The sequence below is a fragment of the Notolabrus celidotus genome, chromosome 19 (assembly GCF_009762535.1).
Source record: "Notolabrus celidotus isolate fNotCel1 chromosome 19, fNotCel1.pri, whole genome shotgun sequence".
NCBI classification, from domain to species: domain Eukaryota; kingdom Metazoa; phylum Chordata; class Actinopteri; order Labriformes; family Labridae; genus Notolabrus; species Notolabrus celidotus.
This window is the reverse complement of record NC_048290.1, coordinates 20,207,029-20,224,390: the sequence shown is the minus strand read 5'-3', so window position 1 is coordinate 20,224,390 and position 17,362 is coordinate 20,207,029. Positions and strand designations below refer to the sequence as shown.

The 17,362-nt window shown below is 39.6% G+C and overlaps 1 protein-coding gene and 1 long non-coding RNA gene across 6 annotated transcripts in view; both read right to left on the bottom strand.

Annotated features, from left to right (window-relative positions):
* The window catches only part of vav2 (vav 2 guanine nucleotide exchange factor), a 256,669-nt gene extending 242,858 nt beyond the window's left edge, over window positions 1-13,811 (bottom strand). For 3 of the 5 annotated variants that reach the window (XM_034709776.1, XM_034709778.1, XM_034709777.1), the window contains exon 1: window positions 12,446-13,811. In XM_034709776.1, coding sequence (XP_034565667.1) covers window positions 12,446-12,649 — 204 coding nt within the window. In that variant the 5' untranslated portion in view covers window positions 12,650-13,811. The remainder of the gene's footprint in view (window positions 1-12,445) is intronic. The other 2 variants (XM_034709779.1, XM_034709780.1) reach the window with 1 other exon arrangement.
* A 1,233-nt stretch (window positions 13,812-15,044) lies between these two features.
* Window positions 15,045-15,620, bottom strand: LOC117830658. The gene is made up of 2 exons (XR_004634815.1): window positions 15,527-15,620; window positions 15,045-15,361 (listed from the first exon to the last, which is right to left on the bottom strand). It is a non-coding gene; the product is annotated as an uncharacterized LOC117830658 (long non-coding RNA).
* Between the last annotated feature and the right edge of the window lie 1,742 nt (window positions 15,621-17,362).

The window sequence follows — 17,362 nt, the reverse complement described above, 5'->3', positions numbered from 1 at the left end:
GCAGCTGAGTGTTCACTGCTTGCACTTGGATTTAGACCATTTGGACTGTTGTGGTTTGAGGGGAAAGAGTTCAGTAAGTACAAATCAAAGGTCGGTTGTAAAACAGATTTAGAGTTATTGACAAATTGTTTCAGCTTCAATCTAGATTAGCAAATTTTGAAGTGTTAGATTCTATCTGAGGGGAATCACAGTGTTTGCATTTTGTCTCATATCTGCATCATTACTATAACTTGTGGTAGCTGTGGTTTGCTGCTTATCGTAAGAGCTAACCCACACAAGACATTTTTTTTTTAAAAAGAGCCTTGTTTGAATTACAAATTCACTTCCTGTACATTCATCTCACTGCACATGCAGCAGGCGTATCGACATGTAAAAGCACACGTGTGAACATTTATTTGCACTTAATGAACATCGACCTCAGCTTCTATCTGCTCCGTTCAACTGCTGCATTATACAAGGAGTACTTAACTGTTTTCCTATTTACATCTGTGATACGCATTATTCCTTTCGCACAACACCTCAAGCCTTTACAGCTGTATGTTTCTTTCATGAGAGACTATACAGGTTGTGAAGATATCCAATAATGAATGTGTATAAAAGCTGAAAACTCACTGACTGCATTATTTAGAGGCCAACATTCTCCTCTGAAATCCCGCTGCTCACATCATACTACATTTGGAATCAATAACGACATATCATGCACTGTGTAGCAGTTGAAATAAGAAGTCATGATTTGTATTAGTTATTGAAATAGGGAACACAAATAACATAGTCAGGTTGGTTTTTGGTATTATTTAAGCACTGCGAGTTATGCCAGTAGATATATTTGATTGTGCCAGTAAAATCATTATGGATTTGTCATTAATCCAAATTTGAAACAATACTATTTAATCCTATTTCTGTCTCACATTTGATATTATATGCATTACTATAAACAGGACTACATTAGCCAGAAGGACAGTGGAGAGGAAACTAAAGATGTATGAATAAAAGAAACAAGAATGAACAAATAAACAACGATGTAAGGTATGCATGTAAGCACCACGGGACCTTGAGAGCAATAAGCAGAGCATGAAAACACACACTGGAGTTAGTCCTTACGGATGCAACTGCAGAGGCTTGTTCTGCTAAAGCCACCATTCTTTATAGTTAGGGAGCAGTATTCAAACATGTAGACCAGGCATTCTGAATATCCATCTCAAGTTAGATTTTGATTTCAGTTAATTGTCAGGATGATCAAAACCTAATGCCCATGTGGATCTATTCTTTTAATCAATGAATCAACAACAATAATAAAGCAGCACCTGTGGTGAGGTTGAGATATTAACACCAACTTGAGTTTGAATCAACAGCACAAAGTCCCTGACTAAATAAAAATGAATCAGTGATAAAATATGATGTTTACAGAGTAATCAATTTCCTATCAGGAACTGTTGTCATTTCCTTGTATATTCTAATGTACTTTGAAACACAGTTAAATCCCCAGGAACAAGGAAGTAAAAATCTGTCTGATCTAATTTATTTGGACTCTGGTCTTTAGTCCAATCCATAACCCGTCAATCTTCAGAGTGCACACAACATTTATTTCCCCCTGCACATCAGGAAGCTTCTCAGAGTCTTTTCAGACAGGTCAAATTTGAGGTTGTTCCTGTTTCTAGTGTACCCAGAAATGCTAAGCAATAATGGTGTCAGTTCTTCAAATTTCATGATGCACTCTTTGAGCTTCATCACGCTCTTCTTGACAAAGGAGATCCAAATGTTCACACCTGGATATCAATAAGAGACTCCCGTTATAGAGTGAGAACTGGGGATAAAAGTAGAGTTTTTCTCATGAAGCAGGTATAAAAGATAAAGCTAATCTGGTCATATTCCATTAAAGTTCTTAGTGTGCCGTTTTTTAGCCAACTCTTCATATGCTGAATGTATAAAAAACATCACTCCAAAACAAGCACCACTAAAGTGTGATCAAGCCTTTAAACACTCACAACCACAAGCTCTGACTGACAGCTGCCTGGCTGAGCTGTGGTGTTATCTCCAGAATCAGGAAACACTTCAGTTACAGATTCACAGGAAAGGATGACTCATTTCAAAGATAGGGGGGGAAGAAGAAAAAGTTTCCTCAAATCCTTCCTCCTTGCATCTTTTTTAATCTTTCTTGAATCTTCAGTGAAAGGGAACAAGACAAGACTTAAGGAAAAGATGGAAGCTGGGAAACATGGAAGGCTGTAATTCCCATATACCCACTGTTAAGCTTTCTTTGGTGATAAACTCCTATTGTACTCACAAGAAACTGTTACTGCTTCAGGGAGGCACTCGGGCGGAAACATCTGAAACCTTCACTGATGTTCTTTTAGCCCGTCTTATTTCTGTTTCTCTTGGAATCTTTATTTTTGGACAAAGAGGATACAAGCGTTGACCTTCAACTTGACAAAGTTCATGCTCCTTCCTGCTGCAAGGCATCCGCTTGAACAAAGTGACCTTGAACAGGACACTGAATTCCTCCCAGCTCTGGGAATACTGCTCTGTGTTCGGCAACGCAACCTTACCTCTATGTTGAAGAGATCACTGATCAATGCTATTCTCTCCTGGGACTAAAGTGTTTCATTATTTCTTTACACAAAGCGGGTACTTTTTTTTTTTATAGCTGTGGCTATCATTTCTTTTGATTAGATTCTATTGTTTTCTCAACAAATGTGTTATTGGGAATGGCCAGAACCACAGAGGTTAGTAAAAGATCTCCAATTAAGTTGTCTGACTGAATATCTTGAGGGGGCATTGAACTGTAAGAACGACTGCATAAAGTGCAGAATTATGAGTTGATCCAAGCATGAGTTTGAAACATGTAACATTGTTTTGATTTTAAAGATCTTCTAGCATTTTTCCAGTTATGATACAAGTATCAATGTTGACTGCTTTATACTTGGCAATGAGCAATAATGTCAGTCAATGCAACCATGACATAACATAACTAACTTTAAAAATATTGCTTCTAGATACATTATTTGGTGCTAGTTGGGATCGTTGTGTTGATTTAAGCTAGCAAAATGTCAAAATGTCAGCTATCTGTTTTTTCTAAGCGGCAACCTCCAGTCTAAAAATATGAGTCCAATGCGGAAGTGCTAAAAACTGCAGTTCATTGTGGACCTGCTTGAAGCTGGCTCCAGAAGTACTGGAAACCACATACACCAATTCAAAAAAGATGATCTCTCCAGCAGAAATAAACATGTTTACAGCCTGGTACAAACGACGAGTGTAGTCTGGATAGCTCATTTCTTGATCGGCACACACTGAACAGGGTGCTGATTTTTTTCCAACGTGGCAATTTTGAAGATATTTAGATTACAAGTCTTCCAATGAGAGGCACAGCTGACATGATTGACAGGCGGGAACACTGTAGCTGTTGGCTAGGAGGCTCAAAGCCCGCCTCTTTACGTCACAATCGCTCGACAGCAGCAATATGGTTGCCGCTGACGATTGGCTTCAAAACAGGGCTTCAGAAACAGATGGGTGACGTCACGGATACTACTTTTGGTCAATGTTTTTTTCCCACCAGTGTTTTCCATGGTGCTGTGTCAAAGGGTACTGGTATCAGCTTTAACCCAAATGAAGATATCGGAAAGAAAAAAGGAAGGAAGAAAAAAAAGCTGCAGAAGACCTGACGTCTACCATCATGCTTTCTAATTTCTAATGAGCGTGGCAATTCACTTAATGAGCAGGAATCAAAACAAGACGAAGAAATTAGACTTGTAGACTTAAATATCACAACTTGTCAGCAATACCCAGAAAAAGTTAAAGTTGTACGAGTGATTGCCCCTGAGTTGGTGTGACACAGGCACTGCATTCCAGTGACAGTGAGAGCTTTAGACAAAGGTTTCCTCTCTTCCCTCAAGAAATGACACATTGTTTATTTGCCAGCTAAAAGGGAAATGTCACCACACAGGCCGCATGAATACCTAAAATGTTACATCCAGAAAGAGTTGTGTGACCTTAAGAGATGGGTTAGCTCACACACACACAAGGTTAGAAAACTCCTGTCCTGGACCAATTCCCTCCTTGTCAATCCCATTAGCTCCCAGCGGCACCGTCCCAGCTGTGCAGCCCAGGACGTGTCCCTAACGAGCTCCATTAGGAGTATTACCTGCATCCGGCGGGTGCCGAGGTCACAGGGTCAACAGTAGACCAAACGCAGAGATTAAATTACCCCTGAGGGAGGCAAGGGTGGGTGTTTGTCTACAGTAGTCACTACACCCCCTTCCTGCACTGCTCACAAACATGGATTCCAGAATTGTGGGTGAGTATTTACCATGTCCTTTTCTGATCTTATTTCCCACCCTGCAGAGTTCTCTTAAGACGAGGCTTTCAGGGGTTGATCAGTGAGGATCAAGGGGAAGCCCTGGATGAGTCTTGGGTTAGGTTTTCATCAATAGACCTTGCAGTATTAAGACTCGCACTGAAAGCCTAAATGCTTGGGAAGGCTTGGGCTGTGATGTGGTAGTAGTCCTTAACTCAACTGCAAAACAGCTATAATTAAAACTCTGATTTCTTTAAATAAATCACATCCCATGATATTCCACATCTTAAAGCTGTTTCATTTCCAGTCAGATTCTGTGATTCTGTAAGTGTTTACTACATGGCGGATATCATTGGTCCCTATACTTCAATAATTTTTCTGGCATGTCAATGGAGACGATATTGACTGTTTTGTTGAGCCAGATTCTCTGACATTTCTCTGTGACTAGCTGTGACAAAAACAAGTAGAGAGGGGATAGATAAATTAATTGAATAGAACTCAAATTAGCTTGTTGTCTTTTCTAGTAAAGGTAAATATTTCTGGTGGGAGCTAGACCAAGCGGAATAACTCGAGTTACTGAGTGGTAGCGACACGCTCTGTGTGAGATCTGGAGCCCTGTGCAGCACTGAGAAGATCCAGGAGAGCTCAGGGCTCTGCTAACAGCAATTCAGTCCAACCACAGGTACTGTAACATCTCTCCTGCACACACTTACAGACACACACATCACAGGCGAGGGCACGCACTCACATACACAAAGAAACAGAAGCACGGCAGCTCATACACACATACATTTCCGCCTGAGTCATCCCAAAGGTATTCACAACCACCTCAGGAGCAGAAAAAAAAAGAGTGAGAACGGCCCAATGAAAAAAATAAAAACTGCAGAACACACAAAAGGCTTCAGAGAGCACAGCTCAGTCTTGTCTTTCAGACGCAGCCCCGGGCACTGGATTTTTGATATGTTCACTTTTAGCTGCAGAGCATCTCCATCTGCTCATTAAGCATCCATTTATGACCTTGAGGTAGAGAGGGAGGCCTTGCTTCTCTTTAAAAATACATTCAGTGATTTATTTTTAACACCTAAATGAAGGTCAGCTCCACAGCTTCTTTGCAAGAGGTACTTTGCCTCATCATGCTTCCGATAAGGCAGATCTATCAGAGCACAAAAAGTCTTCTCACAAATAGAATACTGATTTTACAAGTCAATGACACACCTGTTATTTCCTCCCAGGCTTCACACTCGCCTTGTTCGGGGCCATGATCACTGAGGCATGATTATTCAAAACCAGACTTTTTACTTTGAAGTTATGAGTGCAGGTTTTAAAAACTTAGGTTATGATGAAAAAAAGCTGAGGAAAAAGGATCCAAGTCTCATCCCTACACTCCATGTAATAGTATTTGTTTTATACAACGTATCCTAAAAAATACAGATTCAGATAATTTTAATGTTTGACACATTTCCAGTTATGTCCTCTACTTTGTGGTATTCTTCATCAGGTTCACAACAAACTGTGTAACTTCCGTACTGTGAACTGGAACTGGACGCATGAATGGTCATTTCCTATTTAATCTACTTGAATGCACATTTAAGCTGTTATATATCCTGTGCGACTCGGCTGAATCTACTTTGACCTTCCTCATTTTATGCCGTTATTACCAAACACATTCACACCTGCATGGCAAGCAGAAATTCCAGTAGACCAGCTTTGCTTATGACTGAGATAACAATGATTCAAACTTTTGTAAATACGGGGCCCACATTTAGTGTTGATTCTCAAGATTGTAGAAAATGTCCTGTTGATCAACTCATCACTGAATTAACTCAGCAGACAAAACCCATCTAGGTATAAGACTGTATCATACCATGAACAGAGCTACAGCTGTCTCAAGTGAAGCCAAAACTTTTAGAGCTCCTCCTGATGAATGGCTGCAGTATAGGTCTAAAAGCCTCCTCCATAATAACAGATGGAACATGGACCAGACTAGAAAATCTAAATATGTGTCTAATACATGTTTCTCCAATATGCTGTCTTAAAAGCAGTTAGCTCTTATCATGATGATTTATGTGCAAGTGTTCATTTTTAGGACATGTTCATTTTTAAGTAGTTATTCGATGTTAAAACAATGATTGACTGACAGCTCTGTAGATGAATGTGGACTCCTGCTGCTTTCTCTACTGGATTGTCAAAGTAGAGGAGGAACAGGGAGAGGAAATGTTATGAACATTAATACAAGAGTCATTAAACTCTTCATAGCCATGAGCGTCTGCTTCAAACCAACACAATAATCTCTTCTGCTGTGGGCCATACCAACACAAGGGATGTTTGACATTCTCTCACAATGTTAAATGTGTGAGTTTTGGTTAGCGGGCAGGGTGTGATATCGGTTCTCCAGCTCCTCTGGCAAGAGATCACTTCTGCACATGCCGTGGCCCCACCAGCACCATGTCAGTGCCGCTTGAGGCAGTATTTCGATTTGAAATCTCCCAATGGGAGGAGACGGAGGCGGGGAGTCCATTTAATATACAGTCAATAATACAGATGCAACAAGGGAATACAAACAACAATAGATGCAACGATGGAGAAAATCAGAGCCTGCACTGATTCCAACACTGGAAACAACAACCAGGCTAATGTTTGAATCTGTTGTTAATGAATTGCTGTTACTTCTTTTAGTCGTGTTGTTATTGATTCCCCCATTGAGGCCGGGGGACCCAATTTTATCTTCATTTTAGCATTGTTCACCAATCCAGCACTTCATCATACTATCCTCAATCGGTCAATTGTACACTTGTACAAATAATCTCTTATTTAACCTTCTGTTACATTAAAAAAAATCCCCAAAAGCCTATTTCGCAACTTTACAATCACCAACTCAGTGAGAAGCAACTATTAGTATTTCACAGCCTAACCTTCTTTCATGAAAACAAACTATTGTTATATAACAATCAAAAAACAGTAAATAAATAATGAAAGATTGCAAATATCAATATAACTACCATTCAGTTTTAGTTACTTTTAATTGTTTGTAATTTGTTTTTCTTTTGTTTTTTCCTCTTTTGTCTACAAAGGCCAGTACAACAGCCTATGCATGTGGCTTAGTTACTCTATATATAAATATTGCCAACTGCAGTTAGTGAATGCAAAATGATTTGCCGATTGGTTGAAAGCTGTGAACTGGGTGAGTTCCAACAGATATTGGTAAAAAACAAATACCTTTTGGGAACATCATTTTTAGACCAGGTCCTTCTTAATCTGCTACTGTTACAGCAAAATAATCTAAATAATTTATAGTCTCAATAACACTCAGTAACACCCACCATCAAACATGTTTTTGTTCCATGTTTCTGCCTGTTCAAAGGAGGTTTTCTTTCAGCTGCTGCCGAGTGTTGGCTCATGATGCACTATTGTTGGATCTTCATATAAAGCCCCTCAGCTTACATTTGAATGAAGTATGCTGTTCAAAAAGAATCAAATTGAAACCTTACATTTTAAACAGTCATAGCAGAAACACTCTTTGAAAATTTTTGGTTTCTGGGTGTAGTCAACATGTGGTCTTACAATCACTGATTCAGTGTCTGCCTGTGTGGAATTTTACGGACACTTTCATCTAAAAAAGCCCCACAGTAGCAATGCAGCCTGACCTCAGCTTTGCTCCAATAACTTCCCTTCGTGCTCCACAGACAGAATGTACTAAAACACAATGAAAATGCACTAGAGCACAGAGTCAGATCAATGCCAACAGTTAAAACATCATTGTGATCATAGGCTGTTAACAGCTGCAGATGAATGGAATTAACGGGTCACAAGAAAAAGAGGAAGTGGATTTCTTTAAACTGAATCTAGTTATTTACCCCCAAAATAAATTGTGATGCGGATCACACAGCTACCACCAGTGTGAAACACATTCAAGGATACCATGAGCGTTTAAAAGTAAGACACAACTCAATTTGGGAAACTATCAATCACCGTGCAAGAGCAATCATGAGGGTAAAGAGAAATTTTGTCCTGAGCAAATAATGTAATTGCTGGGCTTCACCTCCTCTTCATTTGGCTAAGCTGTGGACTGTGTGTTCTCAGTGTTAAAGCACACGCGCTCTGACCTTTTCCTTATCATAAATCACATACTACTGTGCTGCTGCCAGGATTTTGTTTAACCCAATTTGTCAACGAGGACACCACTTCCACCCTCACTGCAGATCCACACAGTGGGACTGGGAGCATGGGATTAGTGGGCGGATCAAAGCATGCCATCCAGCGCTCTCTCTAGCCCTGTAATCATGGAAGTCAGTGGCTTCTGGAGCTGATAAGTCAGGGCTTCTGGTGGTTACTAGGCAAAAAGAGAGAAAGAGGGGAGGATAGAGCTGCAACTGGCATTTACTTCAAGCACAATATATGTCCTTTCTTAAGTTTACTTATGTATTTGGTACAATGGAGAAAACAGAAATCTAAAGCAGAATATGTCTGATTTATCTTTCTCCAAAAAGAGTAGGAAAGGAGTGAAGTTCTCACACTTCAGAGTAAGTAAGCTAAGGGTATTTGAAAAATGTTCTTGGTTTATGGTAGAGGTGACATGATACCATATGATACAATACAATATGACATATATTATTAACAAGATGAAGCAATACTGCGATAATCTATGTATCTTGCAAGAAAGTTCTACAACCATTAATCGCCATCTGATTATATGAATAATACAAAATGCCCCTGGTCTGCACGTATGATACAATGTAGATGTTTTAGTCTGTAAATTTACAGAACTAGAGAAAGACTGTAAAATATGTGACATGATACACATGTCTTCAAAAGGACACAATAAAAAATAGATATTTTAGTGCCACAACAAACATAACCAGCCTGTGTATGTAAAACTGTTCCCATTCTACACTAAAACTTGAAAACATAAAGTTGTTTTAATGTTCACCTGTATGACTGCATCATCAGCTTCCACACCTCCTTACCCCTCAGTAGAACTTCTACCGTATGAGCACCAGTGCAAGTCTCATGCATTACGCTACTTACCAGGAATGCATCTCCCACTCATTGTCAATAAAATAGGCAGTAATTATCACGTTGGCTCCGCTGCACGTGAAAGTCCAACCGGCATAGGTGAGTGAGACTCTCTCTGCAGACTGGAATGCATTATTCATGCATAACAAATGGCTTAGAAGAGTAACTTTTAATCCCCAACGCCATTATTTCTGTGCACAGGTCAGGAACTGAGAGGTAAACATCAAAGTCTACTTACTGAAGCCTTTCAAAGAACAACCTTAATCCTGGTCTTCCAGGAAAGGTTAACCCTCTTAAGTTCAATATCAAAAAGTCAGAACTGGTCATCATGATATTTACAGAGGGGGCAGAGATTTAAAGACACACAAACATGATGGCATCGTGAGACTTTGTGCTTTCAAATGATGGATACATATCTCATGTTCAACTGAATGCCATCCCAATAAAATCAATAAGCCCTGTTCCCAATCTGTGTCCTGCTGCTTGTCTGATCTGTTATTGGAATTGTTGTTGGTTAAGTTTTCATCCCTTGTCTGACTACTGGATTCCTAAAAATTTTAAACATCCAGAAATATTTGAGGAATATGTACAAGAAAGAGGTGACCAACCACACAGACTGAAAGCCAGGCAGACACACAGACGCAACATGCACACACATTCACACATTATTGTGACAGAAACAGGTCATGGGAGGTGTGCCAACAACATCAGACAAATGTGCTGTCTGAGGGCAATTGCTCTGGTGTGATAGCTGTATTGGCCTCTGTGGGCCTGAAAGTGAGAACAACCGGACACATCACACGTTTGGACAGCCTGGATCCATACAAAGTGGCAATCACGATACAGCAATAAAGGCTCAGTGGTACTTAAGACCAGACTTCAATGTGAGCACAAGTCAATAGAAGTCTGTGCCACAGTGCACTTTTACTTCACCACTGTGGTCATGTAAGCTTCCTGTGGCACCCAACACTTCCTGGTTTTGGCTTTGGAAACATGAATAAGCTGAAGCGGTGTGTGAGCTTTATATAATTGGAGTGCACAAACCTCTAATTGTCACTCTATGTTGACTTATGTTTCATATGAATGTAACTATGTACCATGACTGTTAAATGTATTTTTAGTTTCTCCTGGACCTAAAGTAAACTCCAGATCGTCTTTCTAATCCAACTCTTTAGTGGTGTGTGATGCTGGTAGAATTTAGAAACAAATATCATAAATGCTGTATGAGATGCACTTTAGGTACCTTTCTTTTCCACCTAAAAGTTGGCTGCATCCACTCTGGTCTACCCTACCAGTATAAATTCCAGAGAGAGGGCTTTTATTGTGTAACGTTATTCCATACAGAAAGTGGTGCTAAAATCCAGCTAAAGCTTTGTCACAGACATGCGCTGTCATGACCACCACTGCAGCCACCACCATCATTGAAAATTGGCCACATTCATTGTGTATTGCAAGTAGCCACTTTTGCTGGGTAAAGCATGATGAAAACATAGCGACACAGAAAAAGCATACAAGAGGCATTTTTAACAGCTTTTCTCCTTCATATGTTCATCTTCATGCATTTAAAGCAAACAGCAGTATATTATAAAATAAATAAACCTTGTAGAGTGCTGTTTGATTGAAAAGACTCCTTGACGTGTCACTCATCTCCTCCGCAATGGAGGTGGGTGACACAACTCTGGGCAAATTGGTCATGGGTAGCAGGTCCATACCTCACAATTATCAAAGTCCCCATATGGCAAAGCTCAACTGCCAGAAGCTAGCAGCATTGCAAACTCCACAAAACAGATGCTACTGGAAAGAGTTACACAGCTGCACAGACACTGGGCGTTGCTGAAGGCAATAGAAATCATCATGCAGGAAGTTTAATTCAGTTTAATATGATAATATCAGCTATAGTGGTCAATCACAGGTAAATCAATATGGCTTACATGTTTTTAATATGAGCCAGGACATTTTTTCCTTTACTTATTTCCCCAGTGTTGTTCAAGAAATGGGGTCATCATATAGTTTGTCCAGCTAAGCACTGCTAGAAGTGTCTCTGGACCATATTAAAATTGGCTGACCTTTGAAAACCATCCTTCATGTTCTTAAATAACATTATTAATTTACAATATCCGATATAAGATAACATTTGAACGACAAAATATGTGAATAAATCAACTTAAAAAGTCTATTTTCAGTCCAGCTACAAAATTCTGCAAAGCAGGTGCCATACGCGTAATCTGTTTTAAAAATCATCACACAAATCACTGAGCTTCAATTCAAACCTCTACTCGCTCAGATAGTGAGTATTACATGAAGAGCAACACAAAGTTTCTGAAACCAATGAATGTGACAAATTTACATGTTTCGTCTGTTCACATGTGACAATGAGCAGCCACACCCGCCTGCTTCTCATGGAGAGGTCAACACAAGTGAGAGAAAACAGTTCCAAATTACTCAACATAGGATCTGTCAGTGTCTTATTTCCACTATTTTTTTTCAAAGCAGATGATTAACTTTGATCCCTTCCACTCAGAGTTAGACTGACTGGATAATACTCAATTAACACCCTTTAATCCAAAGCAAATGTGTTGACACTGTAGCTGTCATGGCAGAGCAACTACAAATTAATTTCACTGACACATTTCATTATCCTCTTAGGTGAAAATCCAACAATATGTCATTGGTTTTACAGAATAGAGCAACAAACCAAAAGAACAACAAAAAGCTGTGAAGACATGAACGGTTGAAGCCTCACAGTGGGAACTCTTGTTCCTTAACTTGTGCCAACCTGCTTGACCCTGCATTCATCTATTCTCTGCACCATGAACATCTGTTCCACTGCTGTGGCATCACAGATAGAGAGATAGTGCCTCTGCACCAGGCTGAGGCCAAGGTGTGGGCTTGTTATGGCAGGAAGCTGTGAGGTAAAAAAAAAAAAAAAATCTGCAGACCAACAGGGGGAAATCCAAGAGATGCTGAAAAATGCCATTCAGCTTTCTAAACAATCAAAGCAAAGCATGGAACATGTGGGGCTGCCCTGGTAATGTCAGAGGTGTAAATATCAGAGTGTGTGCACAGTCACAAGACATAGCCTGGATGTGTGTCAGAGACTTATCATCTGCTGGTTTGAAGTTTACACCAAAGCCGGCTCACCTGTGACATCTGGGGTCTGAAGTTGATCTCCTTCAGGTCCACTGATCCTGGCGAGAGGTTGTGCAACATCTGGCACAGGAGGACCCCGTCTCTCAGGGCCTGTGCCAAGTCGAAGACGGCCGCCGAGGGCCATACGACCCGGTGGTTCGGGGGCAAGACCTTACAGTCTATCAACCACCGCCCGCATTGTCTCCACTCCTCCATATCGACACCGGAGACTCTCCTCACAAAGTAACCGAGTCCTCGAGCTGGCTCACACCGGGTTTCACAGCGGAGGTTAACGGCGCACGAACAAGCACTACGCGCGGTTCCCTACCTGATGTCTTAATCATTCACTATCCGCGCAATAATCAGGCAATTTCACCAATGTAATTCAGTGGCAGTAGGTCACCGCACTATATTCCCATCCCGGGCGCATGTCAGCTCTGCTGTCTCCACAACATGGAAATGATGAAGGCTTGAAAGGGACTAAAATAACAACACGGTTTAAATAAATCCAGCCCAGCAGACGGCAGCGATGTGACCAGAAAACAGCGACGTTCTACGAGAATTTTCTTCTCTTCATTCTTAAAAAGTTTTCTAAGCATATCCAATCCAAAAGGTGTCAATGAAAGGTTACAATAGTTGCTATTGTACCAGCTGTGTGCAGCGGTTTGTCATGTGTCGACTTCACTAGTGTCTCACATTTCAGCCAACTGCACAATGTGGAGGAAAAAAGCAGCGTTTAAGTCAGTTTAGTTGATGAACCAAAGCCCGGAGTCACCTACCGCATTTGCATTCAACGTTTCCTCTTTAGTTCAACGTGAAAAACATTAACTTTCCGTAATTTCCAGAGCAAAAACAAGGAAAAAGAGATAAAACACAGAGCAGGCTTCCTCCAGCGCACAGGATCACCCTCGTTCCATAACAACACAGTCTAAACAACGCGCTCCGGCAGCGGAAACGTGTCCAAGGGAGGAAAAAAATCAGTGTTTACAGTTATCCGGTTAACGTTACTTTGGTTGGCCCTCCGACGCACGCCCAAAATATCCTTACGCGTGTACACAGCTCAGCTTTTCAGTGATTTCTGCCTTCCTTCCGCTCCATGTCCTCTCTCCGCGTCTCCCTCTCCTCGTTTCCCGTTTGGAGTGAGATGTTAAGCGGTCCGAAATCCCGACCCCAAGCCTCACAAATGTGTGAAGAAAGCATACAGGCTTCTCCTTAGGTGTTGACCCAGAGAGTTACTCGGGCTCACACGTGCTGATTATCTCGCGCAAAGGTGAGGGTTTACACGGCGTCTCCACACTTTGTTGAAGTGGCTCCACACTCCAAGAATGTGAGTTTCAGGGGATATTTTTGAAGTGGGATCTGGGGATGCGCCCCCTGACGGATGAAGCGCACAACGCATAAGGAACAGAAATAAATGGGAATAAAGGAACAGTGCAAACAAAAATAAAGACTACAATAATCTACTCTCCTGACTTAACTGGGCTACAGTGGGATCATGCAGTAGGGTGATAATTATGTGGTATCTTGCTTTTACAGCTCCTCAGCAAAATGGGATGTGTTGCTGTTTAAGAGGCAAACTGAAATGTGACAGCTCCACAAGAGAAATGTCATTAGAGCAGGTTATAGGATTCCTTCAGGCACAATCATGATGAATAAGTTTATATGATTCAGATTAAACATATGTTACAATTTTCTCATTACATGGTCAATCTATCATTCTTCAGGGATATGTCAAGTTCATCAAACAAAACAGGTCTTACACAGCATGACATTTAAACATGAGCCAGCTCTAATCAGGATCAGTTAGTACATGGATATTTTTAGAGCTTGTTCCAAACTATTTACTAAGATACTGAGTCAAATGCTATGATATTTAGAATTGTATTCAAATACTGTCTATTGTAAGGACACATCTTGTGACTGCACTCAATGTCAGGAATACCGCACTAATATAAATGCCACTATAACAAGCAAACACTCCCTTAAAATACATTAATTTATTAGCTTTGTCTTAATGTTGTGATAAAACATTCCCATACTGTTTAAAGCTAATGTACTTTAAAAGATGACTACAATTTTGTGACCACAAGTGTTAGGGTTGGGGTGGAAACGATTGCCATAACTTTAAAAAAAAATATATTTTTATGTATTTGCTATTATTCTTATTATTATTCATATATATATTTTTTATTATATTTTTTTTTTCTTTTACTTTTGTGTTTTTTATGTGAAGCACTTTGTAACTTTGTTTAGAAACGTGCCATAGTAATAAAGATTATTATTATTTATTATTATTATTGTATAATTGTTTATAAAACTACATTTAACACTATGTATGTAATGTTTTCTGAGTATTTCGGTTTAGTAGGTATCTAGTTCACACTGCATCATGATAAAAGCTTCATTAACAACACAAGTGAAAAAAAATACAACAGAGCAATTGAAGTAGAGTGGAAACGGTGTGAAAGGTGCTTTAACTTTTAAGAGGAAGTTCTAGATTATTCTATACGACCACTGATTACAGCTTTAATGCTACTGAAAGTTGTAGCTCTTATATTTGATATATTTTATGTATATTTGATAATTGGTCAAGGTTTTCTCCTGGCAGCTCTTCAAAATAATACAATTATTTATTCAAACATAAGTCCAAAGGTGAAGACATTGAATTTTTTTGGTGTAACATGTGTGACTGTTCTCCAGGGTTCATACACACTGCTCCCATTGAAGGTGCTCAAAATTCCTACCTGCTCACACACAATTTAAATAACTTTAATACACTTCTCTTCTTGGAAGCTCGCCTAGCAATTTAGGTTTCACAAAATCCACTTTTCACAGAAGTACAACTCAAAATGTTCTTCAGAGGGGAGCAGAGTCTTGTTTGTCTGTGTGAGTCAGGTCAGGTCAGGTCAGGTCAGGTCCAGCAGGCTCCTGCAAGAGGTAAGAGGGCAATCAGTCAACAGATAACACCTGTGCCAATCAACAAACCACTCCCTGCAGCTGAGCTGACACCATACCCCTCCACCACAATGGGATGAAAGTGCAGAGAAGTGAGAGAATAAAAAAAAGAAAAGAATAAGGCACAAAACTTCCTACCTTGATTCCAACTGGGAACTCTCTGGTGGTGGATGTGTCACGACTTGTTCTTTGTTTTCGGAGAGGCTAGGAATGTTCATTTTTGTTTTTCACCGATAGGCTTTGCTTTCTGAAGACATTCCAACATGTAACAGTATGACAGGGCAGATGCCAGAATATAAATGTATATAATAAAATGAGTGATGGCTGGATTCCATTGAGGTGCTTCAATAGAATAAGAGCATCATTAATGGTATTTGTAACACTTAGGCTTCTCTTGAATACAAGTTGAATTGTCTGATGTGAAAATGGGTGATCACACTTTGCTGTTTGATAAAGGCTTTTTGTTTTTAACAAACAAAAGATATTTCAACTACAAATGCTAACAAACCTGTCAAAGCTCTAAACTTTGCTGCCTTGCAAGTCTGTTGGGAGACAGATTGTCACATTTCAAATTGTCTGTCAAAACGTATTTTACTTCGAACACACCAAACATTGTTTAATACAAGAATCACATTTATGTGCACTAATTAATAAACCACAGGTGGAGTTGTAACAATTAAACAAATGTCATATCAACTCGCTGTCTTGCGAATAAAAGCATTCCCTAAAGCAGGAGATCCCGAAACTTTTCAGCCCGCAACCCCTAAAATATTGATGCCAAAGACTTGTGACCCCCACTGTTCCTCGAGTGGTTAAATGTTGCTTCTTACTTAATTTACTTCATACTTCAAAATTAGCTTACCTATGAATTAACCTGCTGCCACTGATCATTTGGTTAATTGACTGTTAGCTAACCCTAACTTTAGGAGTCATCTGTCAAAAAAGAAAGGCAGAAAACTAATGACATGTACCTATTTGCTGGGTTTTATTTCAAATGTAATTACTCATTTTGTCTATAATTTTACAATTATGGGTATAATAAGCAAATTTAGATTACTTAAAAAAAAAAAAAATCTGGAAGACATCTTGCGACCCCCCAGGGGTCCCATCCCACACTTTCGGAACCCCTGCCCTAAAGTTAATACATTTTTGTTGTTGAATCTAACAACGTTAAGGACTTTTTTTTTAAAATTTTCCTGTATATGGTTCACTTTCTTTTAAATTCCAGGTATTGTATGAATTCAAAGCAAAGTCAATTTATTTTAGCACACAGGCACAAAGCAACCATTCTAGTGGTGTCTAGATTCTAATACAATTAATTGAGTCAAAAGTATATCATACTCAAATAGACTGGTAGGCTGATGAGTCATGAGCAGTGCCAAATTTGTATAATGGTACAAGAAAAACACATTGACAAAATAACACAAGGAGATCAAGTAAGATGTGATTCATCATATCTATAAAAATAGTTAAAAGAGACTCATCCCGTTCACATTTCATAAAACAAGGATATGGCAGTGATGTGTTTTCTTAAAAAACACAGTATTTTTTCAATTGTCAAAGCCGTAGAATTGCTCCTGATCATATACTTGCAAATGCCCACATCACTTTTTTAAGCATGTTGTGGTTTCAGTTGCAGCTACTTCTAATCTAATTTTAGATGTAGCTGACAAATGTCAACAAAGAGCTATGATAAATAACCGTATGGTACCTGCTCGGCTGGCGCCAATGGTGGGCAGACAGTTATCAACTGGATTGTGAAACATAGTGGAGCATTCAGAAACTGAGGAGCCATGTATTTATATCCAGAGTGGGAGGAGACCATAGACTGTATTAAATATGGATAGAGTCTCAGTGGCCTCCCTCACTAATTTATGAAGAGGTGTTATGAAGCTCAATGATGACAGTTGCTATATTGGAAATGCTGACTCAACCTAACTAACCTTAAACCAGGCCAAGAGGAGGAGTTGAAGT